Source organism: Python bivittatus, unplaced genomic scaffold (assembly GCF_059951505.1).
Source record: "Python bivittatus isolate LINGU-HERP-01145 unplaced genomic scaffold, Pbiv_v1 ctg000700_np1212, whole genome shotgun sequence".
NCBI classification, from domain to species: Eukaryota; Metazoa; Chordata; class Lepidosauria; order Squamata; family Pythonidae; genus Python; species Python bivittatus.
In genome coordinates this window covers 67917714-67934649 of record NW_028277098.1, presented here as the reverse complement: position 1 = coordinate 67934649, position 16936 = coordinate 67917714, and the positions used below count along the sequence as shown (strand labels likewise).

Below are 16936 nucleotides of genomic sequence, written 5' to 3'. Positions count from 1 at the left end.
TTGGATATAGTAACATATAGATTTTAAACTAGAGACATTTTTGTTGAAACATGTAGTGAAGAATTAAGTATGTTTTGATAGTAGTTAGAACTGTAACTTTTAAGAATTGGAAGAATGAAAAAGTACCTATGCAGGAGGAAGTTATTGAAAATTATGGAATGTGCAGAGATGAGTTAAATTGATATTTGAAATTAGAGTAAGAAGATAAGTAATTTTATATGACATGGGATTTGTTTTATTAATGATTGGATAAGAAAATATAGTAATGTAATGGATTAGGAAATTTTATAATAGAAATTTGATATTATTATATATATACACATATAATTGATAGATAAAAATGTACTACTAATCCTATTGAAAGTTAAAAATTTTTGTAATAAATGATTCTATAGACTAGCTATGAATGATTAATAATTGTTAATTGATAAGTATACAAGTATATTTTGAATAGATGATATGAGAATTTAAGATTATGTAAGGGGCACCAATGAGTTGGTAACTGGTTGACACACGGTATAAAATGGAAGATGTTTTTTTTTTATGCTTTTGTATGTTTTTGTTTGTTTATGTATGTTTTGTGTTTGTTGTAAAGAATAAAAAATTTTATTAAAAAAAAAAAGTTTTTGTCAAAGCAAATTGTATTGCCTCTTTGTTTCAATGAAAGAATCACATTGCCTCTGCAGTGTCAATTTTTTCATCTAAGTCAATCAAGATCACTTTGTACAGCCTTCCTTCAGAGTGTAGCAGCAGTAGAAAACCTCTCATGTTAATTGTGCAGCCAGGTTCACACAACACACTAACCCATAAAGTGGTGTGTTTAATGTCTAGAACAAACCCATGGTCTAGAACAAACCCATAGTCCAGTCAGTATCCTTTGTAAAAATATGGGTAATTACTTAACCGGTTGCAAGAACCCAGCCCATTGTAATGTGTGCAATACGTTTAAGCAAGCCATGGCTTCAATATGAACTGATTCAGTCACTGTCTATGATAAGTTTGGGCAATTCTTCCAGGGTCAGAGACTGCATCTTATTCCCACAACCAGCTAAAGGTCTGGAAGTGATATCACCAGAAAGGTGGTAATATCACAACAAGAGTTGAGTCCAATACTTTTGGTTCATGTTAATGTTTTCAAGTTGTGAGTGGGAGAGGAAAGCTTATGGCGGTGGGGGTGGGGGGAGGCAAACTACTACATTTCTCCCTTTAAAAATCTCTGTATCCCACTAAAAAGAGCCCAAAATTACATACTCAGAAGAAAAATTTTGAGGATATGATTTTGACTTTTTTGAGAAGAGGATCTTTAAAAATGGAAATGTGTAGTTTACCTCCTACCCCTTTATTTTAAGAAAAAAATCACATCACCAAAATGTGGCCCTCTTGTCATCAGATGTTATGTTGGAGACTGTATATGGCCTGTGACCTCCTGGTCTATGGTATATTCAGGCTGACTCAAGAAGATTGGTGCTAAGGATACCTACCTAGCTTAATTTATGTGAGACATAACCAGCCAATGTATATCCTTTGCTGCAATGAACATTTCATGTCCAGGGTGCTCCCAGAGAATATGCTGATGTCTAATCCTAACAGTTAGAAGACCCTGTGCAGCTATGCCGTCTTCTCCTTCTTAATGGAATCTCTGTAGAAAGAAAAGTTGGAAGAAGCAACAGAAAACTCAGGAGAATTATAAATAGGATACAATGACATCTGGATGGACCTTGTTCCCTGTGAATAGAGCAGAGGCATTTGCATGATAAAAATCATCTCTGAGAGCACCCACACATAACAAATGCTTTCCCACATGGAAAATTTTTCTAATATTTAGCTTTTTTTTTTTTTTGAGTAGTGGCAATCTATTAAAAAAATAATAGTATAGTTTGTACATAGAGCTACTGTATGTACAAAACTATTCTTTTTTCTCTGTCTCAGATACCCGTGTGTGACACTGACCTGTTTATAGCCTGAGAGAAAAGGGGAGACAAATATTTTGTGGTGAGTGAGACATGGAGCTGCTTTGGATCTTTTCTTTCTCTTCATCACTACATCTAATTTAACACAAGGCATGATATGGCAAGACTCCTGTTGGTGTTACTCAGCCGCACCATACCAAAGCTGGTAGGAATGGTATAATATCTGGCATCAAACCCAAATCACTAGGAAAGGGAGGAAGAGAGAGACAACAGTAGCCAAAGTCACACTTTGCATTAAAACAGTGTTTTTTAAACTTGGTATCTTTAAGATGTGTGGACCCAAACTCCCAGAATCCCCCAGCCAGCATGAAAAACACTGCATTAAGCTATAATATAGTTTGTTCAGTTTTGCCTTAGAAGTTCCTAGTCCTTGTGGATAATAAACCATAGTTATGTATTAATTTATTATGAATATAATCAATAATTAATATCAGAATTAATAATACCAAAAAACTATTACAGCTAATAACGCCATGGCTTAGTGTCATGTGTGACCCCAGCCTCTACCAAACTCTCATGGTGCTGAGTTCCAGCAGAATACTCTGGTCTTTCTAATTCAGCCTAATGTTGCAGGAATGATGAAAGATAGAAGGGGCTTATCTTCTTATAACAGCACTGTTCTCCTAGATGGAGATCTTTTTCCTTTATTCATCCTTTCCCACCTTCAGGGACCATGAATCACCCTCCTTGCTAAGAATTTCTCTTCTTTAGTCACTTGCCATTGGTGACAGAAAATTGCTAAAACAGCTATTAAATGCAGGGGAAAGAGAGATCTATAGAATGTTCTGCCATTGACCAAAATAACATAACTATCTACAGAAAGGGAACGTAAAAAAGGAAAAATTGGACATAACAGGCCTTTGACTTACGCCTTTCTGAAAGCTTGAAAGCTTTGTAAGAGGAAGTCTGGAAAGGGACATGTTAAATAGTTATTTCAGGGCTTACGCAGATAATTTTTTGGTAGTTACAAGCTGATGCTTCGTACTTTTTTATGGATTGGCACATGCCATTTTGTCTGCCTAAATGCAGCTGGGAAAACCTGCCTATATTATTTGTGATGAATGTGAGGATGCAGTGACCCACTGGACCCAGTAGGAAACAGCTATATGAAATACTAGAAATGGGTGAATGCTGGATTGCTCTGCTCCAAGAGAGAAATTATTAATCTTAGCTTGGAAAGCCAAGCTAATATAAAGACAAAATATTCCTCCAGTCTCAAACTTAAATAGATACTCTAGTTTTTCATGTTGTTTATTATCTGATAATTCTTCCTCAACAAAATGGATAAGCCAGTTTTTAATGATGCTCACACACTCTTCGAGAAAATCTGGAGTCTGTTAGCATCTTTTCAGACTAACAAATCTTACTAAATGGCTTATACTCTGATGAAGCAAACTGCAGCTTGGGAAAGCGTATGCCTTTTAATAAAATGTGTTAGTCTGAAAAGGTGCTACCAGACTGCTCCTGATTTTGGCTATCAGGGCTCCCCTCCTACAATGTCTTCAGAAAAAAAGAATTTCAAGGCATCTTAATAATTGGGTCTTTTAATGGAGCTTTACCCCACCATTAATGCCTTTGTCAAGCACTTCTAACTACTGCAGCAAATAACTGGTTCTATTTGTATCCCAAGCTTTGTAATGACAAGATTTTGTTTGCTTAAAATAAGGTCAGTAACAATCCCAATATGTTCATCCTTGATGTATTAGGAACTGTACAGAAATTCTGCTTATTTCTATGATAAAACTTGTAACAGTCTGGCTTCAATGCAAAAATCAAACCCACAATTTATTAGGTCTAACTAAGATCAAATGGGACACAATACAGTATGGGAGAACTGTGATTGGATCATCACAGATCTTCTGAAATGTTTAAAAACAGTAACCTGTGGAGGTTTGGATGGAGGTCATAGTTTTAAAAGAAGACAAGTATCTCTTCTTTCCCTGTGAAATTACCTTAAATTTGCCCCTCTCTCCTCCTAAGTCTGCTTTTGAGCAAGTAAAAATCAGATACTGAAGTAAAAAGCAGTGACAGTCACACTTCTGGCCATGAGATGGTAGCGCTTAGCAAGACTAGAAGTAAAAGCTCTCCCTTTGCAGAGAAATGTTAATTGTGGCATCTGTTGCAAGGACTGCATTTTGCACAGTGTGCTAGTCTAGGCTAAAAGGCAATTGGATAATTTCTTACACAGTGTGTTGTAGGAATCCAGCCATTTCTTAGATTATATGAACCAGGCTGTCACATTAAGCCATAATGTGCTTGATTGGTTTGGACATAGCATGTGATGAATACAGAACCTATGTTTTATTACTTTGCAGATAGGGTGTAGTGTGCTGTGTGCATCCAGTTACTGGGTCCTTCTAGATGAGGCATTTGTTGTACAGCTGCCCCTGGCTATTTCAGAGAATTTTACAGAAGGTTCAGATATCATCTTCTTCCACTTGTAAAGTGTCTATGGTTCACTCCATTTTTCTTTCTAGGGGAAAACACATTAAGGATGGGGTGGCTGCCTATGGGAATAATGGGGGCCTTCCATGAGGAAGCACCCTCTTTTTTTTAGAGGGAAGTGGCAAAATGATAGCAACAATATTGCTAACTTTTGAACTTTTTATCTCAGCAGTTCAAGTGCATGGACAGCAAGAAGGAAGGAAACAATATAGCTTAAATTTTGATTCTACTGGTTTTTCTAAGAACTAGGAGATATACACATTATGACATTCATTCTGATATGAAAGGACCTATTAGGAACTGTTCTGGCTTCCACAGATTTAGCTCTTTTAACTCCTAAAGGAAAAGAAGTTTCAGCCACATCAAATATAAACAGTTATTGTTACTGCGGCTTTTCTTCTCTCTCTCCTCCTCCCTTTCTAAACTCAAATGTATCAATAACAAAAGAAACATGCACAGAGACTTTTAGTGAGGAGATTTTAAGCTCTTGAAGAAACTATTTTAAGTAGTTAAAGAAAGCTTCATGCCAGGGCTCTTTAAAAAGAATGCTTCAGACGGTGTAGGAATCAGATTAGCAGAGTGGTTGTGTTCTGGCTTGTGTCTGACCATAGGAAGACCATCCCCAGCAATCTTTTTTTCTACCAGGTCTCCATGATGTTGCCTCCACCTCATCTTCAGCCCAACAGTGTCCTGAACTGTTAAGTTGTCCTTAACTGTTGGGGTGTTAAAGTAGACTTTTCCCCCTTAAGCTTGCAGCGACCTGCAACATTTCAAGATGTAAAATGTGACACCCTTAGCTAAGTATTCTGTCTATGGCACAGTCAGGTTATCTGAATGGGGTGGGAACAGCCTGGCATTTCATTAGCCATTTCAGACTGGTGCAGGCACACCCCTTCTCCTCAGGTCCCAGGCACTGTCTTATGCCACCATTCTTGCCCTTCCCAGAAGACGGAACTGGGCAGAGATGCTGATGGCCACTATGTCCAGGACGTTCCTGTCATCCACTAAACTGGTGGGTTGAGGGCATGCCTAGTTTTCAGCATGGATTTAGAGTTTTAACCAGTGCACTTTCCTGCTTTTTTTAAATAGCTTTATTAAGTTTTAAAAAGCAAAAGAATAATAATTAACATGAACTAATAATGAAGAAGAAGGATAGAAAGCAAGAAATCTAGAAATAAAGAAAACAAAAGTGGTAGAAAATGGAGGAGGAAAGAAATACAGAAAGAATGACTTCTGACTCCTTATACAGCAGATATAAATGAATCATACAATAGCCTCTTACTCTAAAATTATATCTTAACATACATATTTTGTGTAATCTATTAATTTAACTAATCATCAAATCTATATATCATAATTTCATGTTTTTCTGTTTCCTGCAAAAAGTCCAAAAGGGACTTCCAATTAGCACTTATTACAGGGGCTCCCAGGTCTGGCTTATGGTCACTCACTCACACACTCACAGCCTGTTGAGACATGCGGATCTTGTAAGTCCCCTTGCTTTCTACCTGGGTGTTCCAGAGAGCAGACAAGACACACAGCCCTGGGCAACAGGAGGAAAGTAATGCACACATCACTTTCAACAGAACACTGAGGCACAACAGATTCTTTGGAATACAAGGAGCCCCAGTGAATTTAAAGTAACAGCAAAACTTTACTGGTTACAATGTACATTTGCTCTTTCTCACATGCACACACACACACACACTCATCCACATCCTTCTGAACTAGGCTGCCCGGCACTAGCTAGAGGAATGGAAGCCGCCAATTCTGGATCCAAAGATTCAAGGAGTGGACCAGCTTCAGGACCCCTCTGATCCCCCAAAGTCCCTGTATTGTTGATTCACAAGACTGGCAACTACTTTTGCCTTGTTAATTTACAAGGCTGATAACTGTTGATGGGATTGGGGAGAAGTTTCCATGTGCTGAGGCCCAATGTCCTTTGTCTGGTTCAAGTGACATTTTTTCCTTTGTTTCCTTAAGGAGTTGTTTCTTTCTTGAAAGGATCTTTTAGAAATTTCTGGCTTTTGTCCTCTGCGTACATGCCTGCTTCATCTTTAGTTATGGCAGCTTCAGCCTAGTCTCACACCTGCCTTATTTCCACTTTCCTGCCTTCAAACATACAGGTTGCTCAACCACCTGTCAAAACATGCCACCTTCCCAACCCTATTGACATATCAGTCTCCTGACTGGTAGACAATTTCCTGCCAGCTGGTGACAGTCAGATAGTAAGAAGGCAGCAAAGCCAAAAGGGTTCACCAATTGTTTCGCTGAACATGCTCAGCACATATGAAATCAGGACACCACCAATCAGCAGCAAGCCCAAACAGAAGTAATAGATGTAGGATAGGGATCTGCAATGGGGACGGCATATTTTACGTTGGTATGGTTTTTCTGCCAACTCAAAGTGGGTGGCACTTTAACTCAGTAGTATGGAAAGGACCAGAGTTACCTGTCAAAGAATAAATCCTGTATTCAAATCTTGCCCTATCATGCCATCTAGTATAGCTCTCACTCAGCCACAGAAGTCACAAAGCGTTCTTAGTCCAATCAAAGAGTCCTTCCACAATTATCTAACTACTTCTCAACTGTTCAACACATCCTCAGCCCTTACACAGCACCAATAGTAAACCAGCAATAATGTGCATCAAAGTCCCCCCAAACCAGCTATCTTTTGCTATCTTTTAAAACCCATTTTTTTCCCCTTTCCTATGCTTCAGGGGAAGGGCAAAGCTGGCAGGGGAAAAGTGCATCTGAGTTTATCACCTTCAGCATTGTCTCTCTGACCATCTGGAACATGCAGGGGTGTTGATGGACAGGTCTGTCCCCACTGAACAAGCATTATGCAGCTGTACTCCCTTATCTGAAAATGATTCAGAATAATTTCATCCTTTGAAAATGATGCAGAAGAAATGTTTCTGACCTTCTGCAAGCACAGCACCCCTCTGCTGTTCATTGAAGCAGTCTCTCTTTTTCAGGCTTCTACCTGAGTCTGAAAAAAAGATGCAGCTTTTTAAAGAATCACATTAAGTTTAATAGTTTGATTCCCTAAAGCAGCTGCATCAATGAACAGCAGTGAAGAAAAATAGTTCAATCAGCACTTAGAAATAATTGCTGTAGAATTATTACCTCTTCAAGCAGTAGTGAAAAAGTTGTTTTTCCCACCAGGAAGCAGATCATGGAGTGCATATACTGAGCACAAAGATATTCTGGACCTGTAAAATGTGTATCAAGCAGGCGTTTTGGTGTTGCAATAAAACACTTATTTAAAAGAGTTTCTGGATCTAGATCCATAGGCAAGGATGAAAAGCTGTACCAATAAAATCCACCCATTTTTTTCATTTGCAGACAGAACCCTGAACTGTGAAGTAGCTAAAACTCAAGGTTCTAGATTTAAACACTTGAGAGCAACTGGATTGATCCTGCAGCAGTTCCTCCTGTCTGCATCCTTGAATCTTCACCACAAACCATACCTTCTAAATATGCTAATGCAGCAGATATCTCTGCTGTGCTCAGCATTGCCATGGAAACCCAAAGCTTCCCATAAGTCTCAGACAAAATGTTGTTTAAAAAATAATGTTTTGACAAATGACTAGAAGAAAGTGTTGATCACTAGGAATTCTACCTTGCTAAGAGTGATGGCAAAAATCAACTTTGATTTTTTAAAATGAGGTCAGGGAAAAAGAAACAAGCTTTACCCAAACAGACCTTGTTTTTGTATAACGTGTCAAGCCATGATTTGCTTATCCATGATATAATAGATAAACCACCATTGGCTTGGTTCATACAACACACTAAACTACCAACTAATCATATCACATTATAAGCTTAGTATTATATGAATTCATCTTGCATTTCCTTGAATATTTAACTCAGATTTCTTTGTGAAACTTAAGATACAAAAAGACACAATGAGATAGTCCATTAGCTAATACAAAAGACTCACTTTTGGTATGAATTAAAAGTGTGATTCTTTATATAAGAATTTTTCTATCCTTATAAAAATGTGGACAATGTGGGTTTAACTGAAAATCCTACCTGTGCAAAGGAATAAACTTAAGCATACATTGGCCTGAGTTGGATGAAAGCAATTATAAGTTCACAAATATTGTATCAGGGCTACCAGATCTGGTCTGCAAATATCTGAACAACTAGATGGTGGGGGAAAGTTAGTTTTTTTTCTGTAGGTCTCTGATGCTAATGACTTTCTATATAATTATTTGTATGCAGAGTTGTTTGCATTGCAGAATTGCATATTATCCCCAATCTTTGGGATGTCCCCAAGTGTTCTTCTAAGTGTGTCTGCTGAGCTTAAAAATATTACATTCAGTGGCAATAATATTGTTATGAACTGAACTGAACTGAACTGAAATCAAACTTAGTTTTCATTCTGGCCTCACACATTTTTTTTTGGAGTGCTGACTTGGCACATCTCAGAGATCAAGTATGGCCCTTGGCCTAAAAAAATGGGGTAGCCTTGTATGCATGCACAAGAAATCTATATATGTTTCCAAGCTGCAGGGCACCATTGCATTGCACATGCTGTAATACTTGATTGTGTCAAAGCAGGTCTCTTGAAAGCCATGCTTTTCCCCATCTGTGTCATACAATGACCTTCCATTTTATTTCATTTGTTTTAAAATCTTCTGAATAAAAGTTTAGGGGGAACTGACCAGGTCAGGACTATGATAACATTGAAAAATGCAAAGATTAAGAAAGAACTTGCTATGAGAAAGCTGAACCCTTGATGCGAATTCTCAGCAATGAAAGAAATCAGGAAAGGAAGTTCCAGCAGTTAGTTATTACTGAATGACAGTTCAAATCCTCTTTGCATATTTCTGCAGTATTTTTGACCTTTCTGTCTTCTTTCTAAGAGAGAAAACTCCAAATGCTGCAGTCCCATAATAATTTTGGTTGCCTTTTCTGCATTTTTTTGACCTGAGGTGTACAAAACTTTTCAAGTATGCTCTTCAATTACTATATAGACAATTTTATTTTTAGGCTCTTCCCTAAAGATTCCTAGCATGGAATTCATCTGGCTGCAAAACATGCCACCAGCCTTCTCCTATTACCCTGACTAACCGTCCGCATTTGGACTTTTTGCAGGTTTTCAAGCCAAGAAAGGTGTCATCTCAGTTCTTCTCTGGGGAAGCACAGCAAGGACACGAGCAGTGCAAAATGCTGAAGGGTCACAACCGCACTTCCTGGGAAGCAAAAAGTATATCATCTTTCTTGTCTGCATTGCCAATGAACTGTCTAATATGATCTATACATCCTTTGTATTCTGGTTTGATTGAACCAGATACATTGGCCAGTATGACTAAATGGCACCAACTCAGATTGATTGGCAATCTTGAGAAAGAAAATGACAATCTCATAATTATAATATTTTCCCTCCATTCCTTTTTGTGGGAAAAATGTGATGATGATATCATAAATAAATAAATAAATAAATAAATAAATAAATAAAAGCACATTTCTTTATTTATTTAAATACTTTTGAACTGACCTTATTTGTTTATTATAATACTTTTGAACTGACCTTTCAAAATCAACCTCCTCCCCAAGTGGCTTATGCACAAAGTAAATACTTGTAAACAAATGCAATAATTCTTGGAAAACAAGCTTCTAGGATCCATCCTGCAGGAATCTGGTGTAACAGCCCTGAGGGGAAGGGAAGGGTCCAGCTGATTAAGCTTCAGGAATAGTCTTCACTAGTCTGTCTCCTCTCTCAGGGGTTTCTGCAGGGTTTGTCAAAAAGTTCAAGGGAGTGGCCAAGATTGTGTGATCAAAGCTCCCCACATTTTTATGTGCATTGTGACTTTTTTGACCACACCCAGTGGATACCCCTGCCCTCCCCTGAAATCCATCCCTTAGGCCAGGTAGTGTTAATCTCCTGCCATGGGAGGGGGCAGAGGTGAGAAAGGAAAGACTCCACTTGAGATGGCTTCTGTGGTGGCTATCTCCTTCCTTCCTTCCTTCCTTCCTTCCTTCCTTCCTTCCTTCCTTCCTTCCTTCCTTCCTTCCTTCCTTCCCTCCCTCCCTCCCATTGGCAGTGGGAATGTTGCTTCAGAGAGCAGATGTAGGGAAGTGGCAGCAAGACAGTGGAGGGAAAGGCAGTGAGAATGAACCATGGAAACAAGGATGACTCTGAGTGCACATGGATTCTGATGCTGAAATATTGCAGTTGGCTCTTGGTTTTTCACCCAAGACTTTGTTGGGGGGGGGTGCTCTTGTATGCCATATAGCTTCCCCTCCTCCCTTTAAGACAGTCTATTCTGTTAGTTGAAGAAAAAATAGTTGCTATTCTAGTAGGGTTTTATATATAGTCTGGGACAGTATTTTTCAACCAGGGCAACTTTAAGATGTGTGGACTTCAACTCTGAGAATTCATGCTGGCTGGGGAATTCTGGGAGTTGAACTCTACACATCTTAAAGTTGCCAAGGTTGAAAAACACCCTCTGACCCCAAAGGAAGCATGCAGAAAATAATGAGGGAGATGAACATACTAAGAAATATGTTTTCTGTGAAGTCAGGTAGATATCGTTTTTGCATCATTCTACATTCAGACACTTGCACATTCTGCCCCCCGCCCCCAAGAATAATTAGAAAGATTCATGCGATGGATGTGTTTCCCTACCCTCTCCCTCAGAGTGCCTGGGGCTGTGCTAAGACCTGCCTCAGCCTGATATCAGCACAAGGCACACACACACAGTGTCACATCAGCCAGAACTATAATTGCAATGAGAAGTGCAATGATCAACATATTGGAAGACATGGCTTGGCTTTTTGAAAGCTGCAGTAGGGACACCCTCTTGAACCTTTGGAATCAAGACTTCTTAGCTGCCCAAACAGAATTTTCCAAAGGTGGTAGGAATTCTCACATTAACTAACTTCCCGTAAGGAAATTAAAAAGAGTTGCCATTCTGGATTGCTGCTGTTGTTACCAGCTGGTCAAGGGCCCTCATTTCTCCTGAGGCCCCAGGGACCAAATACCCTGTGAAAAAGAACAGCAGAACCATCTGCTTGGGGTCTGTGCCATCTGGCCTAACTAGAACAGCTCCTTTTCAACACAGCTGGACATTCATGAATGGCCTTTTCCTCTCCCCAACCTCTTTCCCTTCTGTGTTACAACTTTCCAAATCTTGTGTCTGAAGGCAGGGATTGTTCCATTTATAAGGCATTCTGGCAGACTTTCAGGCTGAAGAACCGAGTCAATATTATTATAAATATTTTAAAATGTTATCCCATGTGCTTTGAGAATAATATATATGTTTACCCTCATCTTCCTTCTAAGAACCACATTTCACCTCACTGCATCCTACTGAAGAAATGTTAAGTAATTTTTTTATATCAAAGTGTTTATTGTACAATGAAAGTTTCAATCTTGAGCTGATTGCTTAGTATGAAAGTCTCTATTGCGTAATTGCTTATATATGTGTACATAAAGTGCGTGTGTGTGTGTACTGATAAAAAAAAATAAGCAAAACGAATTTGACAAAAATTTAAAAACCAAAAAATAATTTAAAAGAAAAGAAAAAGAAAAAGGAACTATTGAGCCAGTGACAGCAACTGCCTCTTGTAGTGTATTCCAAATATGTTGAACCACAACTTCCATAATTCACCAGCAGTATGCCTATTAGCTTGCTGATTGTCAATTCTGGGAGCTACAGTGGAGGAAGCTTCAGGAAGCTACAAGAAGGTAAGTCCTAAATTGCCCAAGAGGGTTAGGGATATTTGCTGACCATCAAGTCAATAGTCTCCATTAGAAGCACAGCCTGACCTACAGTTTTCATGGAGCAGGGCATCTGCAGGTTGAAAAAGTCAAAAATGGTAGCCACAATGGTATAATCAGACCTTTGCACTGTTGTAGCCAACACTTTGATTATTTCAACCACACCCTGTAGACATTTCTGTCATGGAGTTCTTTCAGTGAAAAAACCCTACAATTAAACAAATCCATTTGCATGCTGCTGCACTTCTACCCTCTTGTTAGGCTGCTTTGCTCTGTCTTGCAGCAAGAAGTTCCCATTGCAAAGGGGTGTCCCTCAGGCAGACAATGGCCCTTGCTATCATTTGCTTGGCATCAGTGCTCCTGTGGCAACTGGGAACCCTTTTTTTCCCCTGAGCAGAAACTTGTTTGGCTTGTTTCTCAAGCCCAGCTGGCTTTGTCTGTGAACCCCTTATGGCCTTATGCTTTCAGATCCCATCTCTATGACTATGAATCATTCCCTCTTTTTCTGATGTTCAGGCCATAAGTATTATTGCTAACTCCAACTAAAATGTATCACACACAGAGAAGAGAATGGTGTCAGCAGATCTGGGAGAACTTCATGGTTGCAAAACTACCAGGAAAAAAAAAAAAAAAAGAGGGGAAGGACTCCTTGGCCCCAGATACTGATAATATGTGGAAGAGGCAGCAACAGAATGAAGTAGCTGGAATCGTGAACATTAGTACTTCACCCAGCAACTTTCTTTGTAGGTCCTATCTGTGCATGTTATTCTTAATTCTTTCTCCACTAATGATCTCCTTGAGACCTCTTGCCTGCTCTAAAGAAACCATACCAGTTGACCTTAGCAACTCACTTGGACTCTTTTCTCCACTCAGTGGAGAGTTACACTCTGTGTCAATGAATCATAGAATCATTGAGTGGGAAGATACCTTAGAGATTATCCAGCCTAACCCTCTGTGCAGTGCAGGATCTACTAAAGCATCTCTAACCGATGACTATATAGCCTCTGGTCTTTCCCACTGTTAATTTAAAATGCAACTCAGCCATCCCTGAGTTAGCGCAAAACAACAAAAGTATAAAATTTATTGTCTCCCACTCACTGATAATCTTTATCATTTCTCTGTTGTGTCTGTTCTGGCTCTGTTCTGAACTTAAGTCACTCTGATTTGTGAGTGTGCAAGTAATTATATGCAAGATGATGGGCTTTCTGCACTGGCTTTGCTGCCAGCTCCTTTCAGCTACCAGCCAGCAGGGAAAATATTCATGGCAAAACAGGGGTGGCCCAACTTCAGCACTCTGCTGGACTTCTCTAAGGTGGCTTCCTGCCCTTCTCACCCTCCCCATCTTCTCAGTTAAAACAGTTAGCAGACATCAACTTAATGACAGGAGCTGCTTGTAATGGTGAGAGTTTAATGGACTTTAGATGCAGTGGAACACCTTTCCATTCCCACTTCAGCCACAAAATAACAGACAAGTCCATTGTTTCCAAAGTCTGTCTGGACAACTGATGTTATTTGTGTGAATTTGCATGAATTTGTGTCATTTGCATAATGATGTAACTGCACAGTTGATATAAAATGGCAATTTTACATTATGGAAATGATGCAAATTGATGAAACAAAAACTTCAGTTATGTAATTGCACAAATTACATAAAATATGCAAATTATATACATTCAAATTTAACCAACATTTGAAATTAACAGACACTCTTTCCTTTCCATTAAATTAATTTTTTTCTGCCATTTGAAATAAAGAAGCATATGGAAAGATACCAGGACAGAAACGGTCTCTGAGAGAGGAGAGGCAGATGCTGTCATGATTATGCAATTAGCTAGGTCCTGAAGTGAAACTGACTAGACACTGGACATGGAGGGGAAAAGAAATTATTGGAACTAAGAAATACAAAGTAACTAGGCCTAGCTCAACACCCCTCACTTCTTGCATTGTCTGGAAAAGTAGGGCTGCTGCATCTTAAGATAAAGACACACTTCAGAATATAGTAAAGTAGATTAGCACAAATGTGTTCTTACTTTTTCCCCAGGTGAAATAGTGGACATCTGCTCTCTCCTCTTCTATTATATTGGAAGACTGGAGAGAAGGTGAGATCGAAAACAGAGAGGTAACAGGCATGAAGGAACTTGGGAAACCAATTACTTATTAAATGGGCAAATGCTGGCAGACACATTGCTGCAGTTAAGCCTCGCTTGTAACCAGAGAAGGGGGGGAATGCCCATACCTCTCCACACTCCCGTTATACACCTCAGGCCACACAAACTACTTGTCACCTGACTTTGCCTCCTACGTAATGGTGGCAAAGCACAGATGATTTTACACTCTGTGAAGCTGTTGTTTGATCATGCTGGGATAAGAGGAGAAATAATGCATCTATATCAGTACAGCAACTCACTTCCGGGTTGGGGATAAGATGTGGGAAACATTGTAGGGCCAAGAGGGGACCAATGTTGTTAGGGCTGGTTGTGCTGGGGTTAAGAGCTAGCGGACAGGACTCCGTTGCCACTTTGGGCTATTCAGCACTGATTTGGGTATATAGTGTTGCACAGTTTGTCAGCCAGATCCATAGCTTTCTGTTGAAGAAGCCTCTGTAAAAAGAACAGTTTGAGATCAATCAAATATACCTCTTATCCCAGTCCTTAAGCTCCCTAAGGACTCCTTCTTGAGGCATGCAAGAGAAGCCTGGGGTTATCCTTGCTCTCAGGGATAAAATCCAGCTAACAAAAACAACATCCATCTCCTGGCAAAGAATAATCCAAGTAAAACCAAAATTCAGATCCCTCATACAAGAATCCCTCAGTACAGAACAAACATAACACTATAATGGAGTAATATATTTAGGTCCAGGGCAGGCAATATGGTTCTTAAGAGCACTTGGTTGGCTGCCAAGCTTTCTGTCCACATTGATTTTGTTTGAATATAAAAATCATTGATATGGCATGCTGTAAAATAAATACCAGCATCAGGCATCGTTTTTATTTGCAAAAGTGCCTCTGGACTGAAGATCTATCAGGGAAGTTGAGATGTGCAGGAAGTTCTTGGCTGTGAAATACTGAATGGAAACATTTGAGGAAATGAAGCCATTTGTTTGGGGACCTGGCTAAAGATGTAAACTCTTACAGTACATGACAATGTTCATTGGACATGCTAAACTGAAAAGCTTGGTCAGGAAGCCCACGTGGCCTGCATTCTTACATGGACACACACCTTCCCAGGACCATGCAGCTCTTTAGGCAAATTTTTTACTTCCTCTTTCTTTCACAACAGGCACCATATTGGTCTCTGAAAACAGCACATGTGATCTACAGCAAACCTGAGGCATGAGTCCCAGTTTCCAAATCCCAGAACAGCACCTGTTTGGGGGTTGAACATATCAGTAAGCCATATAACTTGGTTAAAGATGGCTCTTGATTGGTCCCTGGCCTGCTTGTTAACTGTGCTTTTCACTTTAGACTTGTATATGAAGACCAGCTTTAAAAAAGTAAACACCTGAAGTCCGGTGGTGGTGGTGGTGGTGATGGGGGGGAAATCAACTTGATAGCCCTAGGTACATAAATGAAGGTACCCCCCCAAACTTTTTTTTTATCCCTCCCTGAAGATGGTTTTCTCTGGGGCAGTAAAAGCATTAAGATAACAGAAACACGTTCAGAAAACAATGGAAGACTAGGAGTAACAGCTGATTTCTAAAGCTGTATACTTTTCTAAGGTGAGCCAGGTGCATTACAAAGCCAGAACTGTAGGTACAACAGGGTGAAAATCCTAAGGTGCAGGTGCTTCTGAAGGGCTTAGAGATATAAGACATACTTAAATGCTAGTAGATCTATTGCGGGAGAAGAATCGCAAAATCATCCAGCTGAACTTGGCTGATCTGGAATAATTAAGCAAGATCAGACTGGCTAACAAGGATGGGAGACCACCAAGAAATCAGAGGTTGTCACTGGGAAGTAAAGCAACCAAACAAGTAAATCATTGCTGCGCGGTTGTCAAGAAAACGACACGGGCTTGTCCATAAGACACCGGGAGTCCAGCTCGACTGCAGGACGACCCGACCAGAAGGCTTACGAGAAGCCTTCAAGGTACCCCTTCACAGCAGTAGAAAGGGGGCCCCCAAGGCACAGCAAGCGGGGGGGCGGCGGTGTCACTACGGTGCTTCGGTGGGAAGAGAAACCTCCGGGGAGCCTGGGAAGAGGTTCCGAAGCTGCCTAAGGCTCGCGGTGCGCTGACGAGGACGCGGCTGGAGGAGGATCTTGGAGGTTTCCTGACGTGTCTGAGTTCAGCCCGAGCCCAGGAGGAGGAGGAGGAGGAGGCGGGAGCGCAGCCAGCCAGCGCGCCTCCCTCTCTGGCCGCACCGAGCCCGCGGTGCCCGGCGGCGGCAACAGCGGCAGCAGTATGTTGGGCAGAGTTCGCTCAGCGATGGCGCAACTAGTCGGGGGTCTGGGAGGCGGAGGAAGCCCCCGGAGTCCGCAACATGCCTCGGCCACCGCCGGCGCCGCCTCCACCACGTCGTCCCCGCCTGTTCTGTCCGAGGCCGCCGGGCCCGGCGTTATTGCCGCCGCTGCCGCCGCCTTGTCCACCTCCAGCTCCTCCTCCACCTCCACCTCCACCAGCGCGAGCAGCTCCTGTCGCGAGCCGCCCCGCGGCAGCTTCTCGAGACCGGCTTTTCTGCAGCTCACGCCAGAGGAACTTCTGCTGGCGGATGATCACACGGGTAGAGCCGTCCAGAGCCCCCGCGAGAGTCGTCGTCGCCTGCCCTGGAGCACCGGCTACGCCGAGT

General features: G+C 40.7%; 1 protein-coding gene across 1 annotated transcript in view; it reads left to right on the top strand.

Annotated features, from left to right (window-relative positions):
* Window positions 1–13522: 13522 nt before the first annotated feature.
* PPM1J (protein phosphatase, Mg2+/Mn2+ dependent 1J) overlaps window positions 13523–16936 on the top strand; it is a 32003-nt gene continuing 28589 nt past the window's right edge. Inside the window, exon 1 of the mRNA XM_025163005.2 lies at window positions 13523–16934. Coding sequence (XP_025018773.2) covers window positions 16552–16934 — 383 coding nt within the window. The 5' untranslated portion in view covers window positions 13523–16551. The remainder of the gene's footprint in view (window positions 16935–16936) is intronic.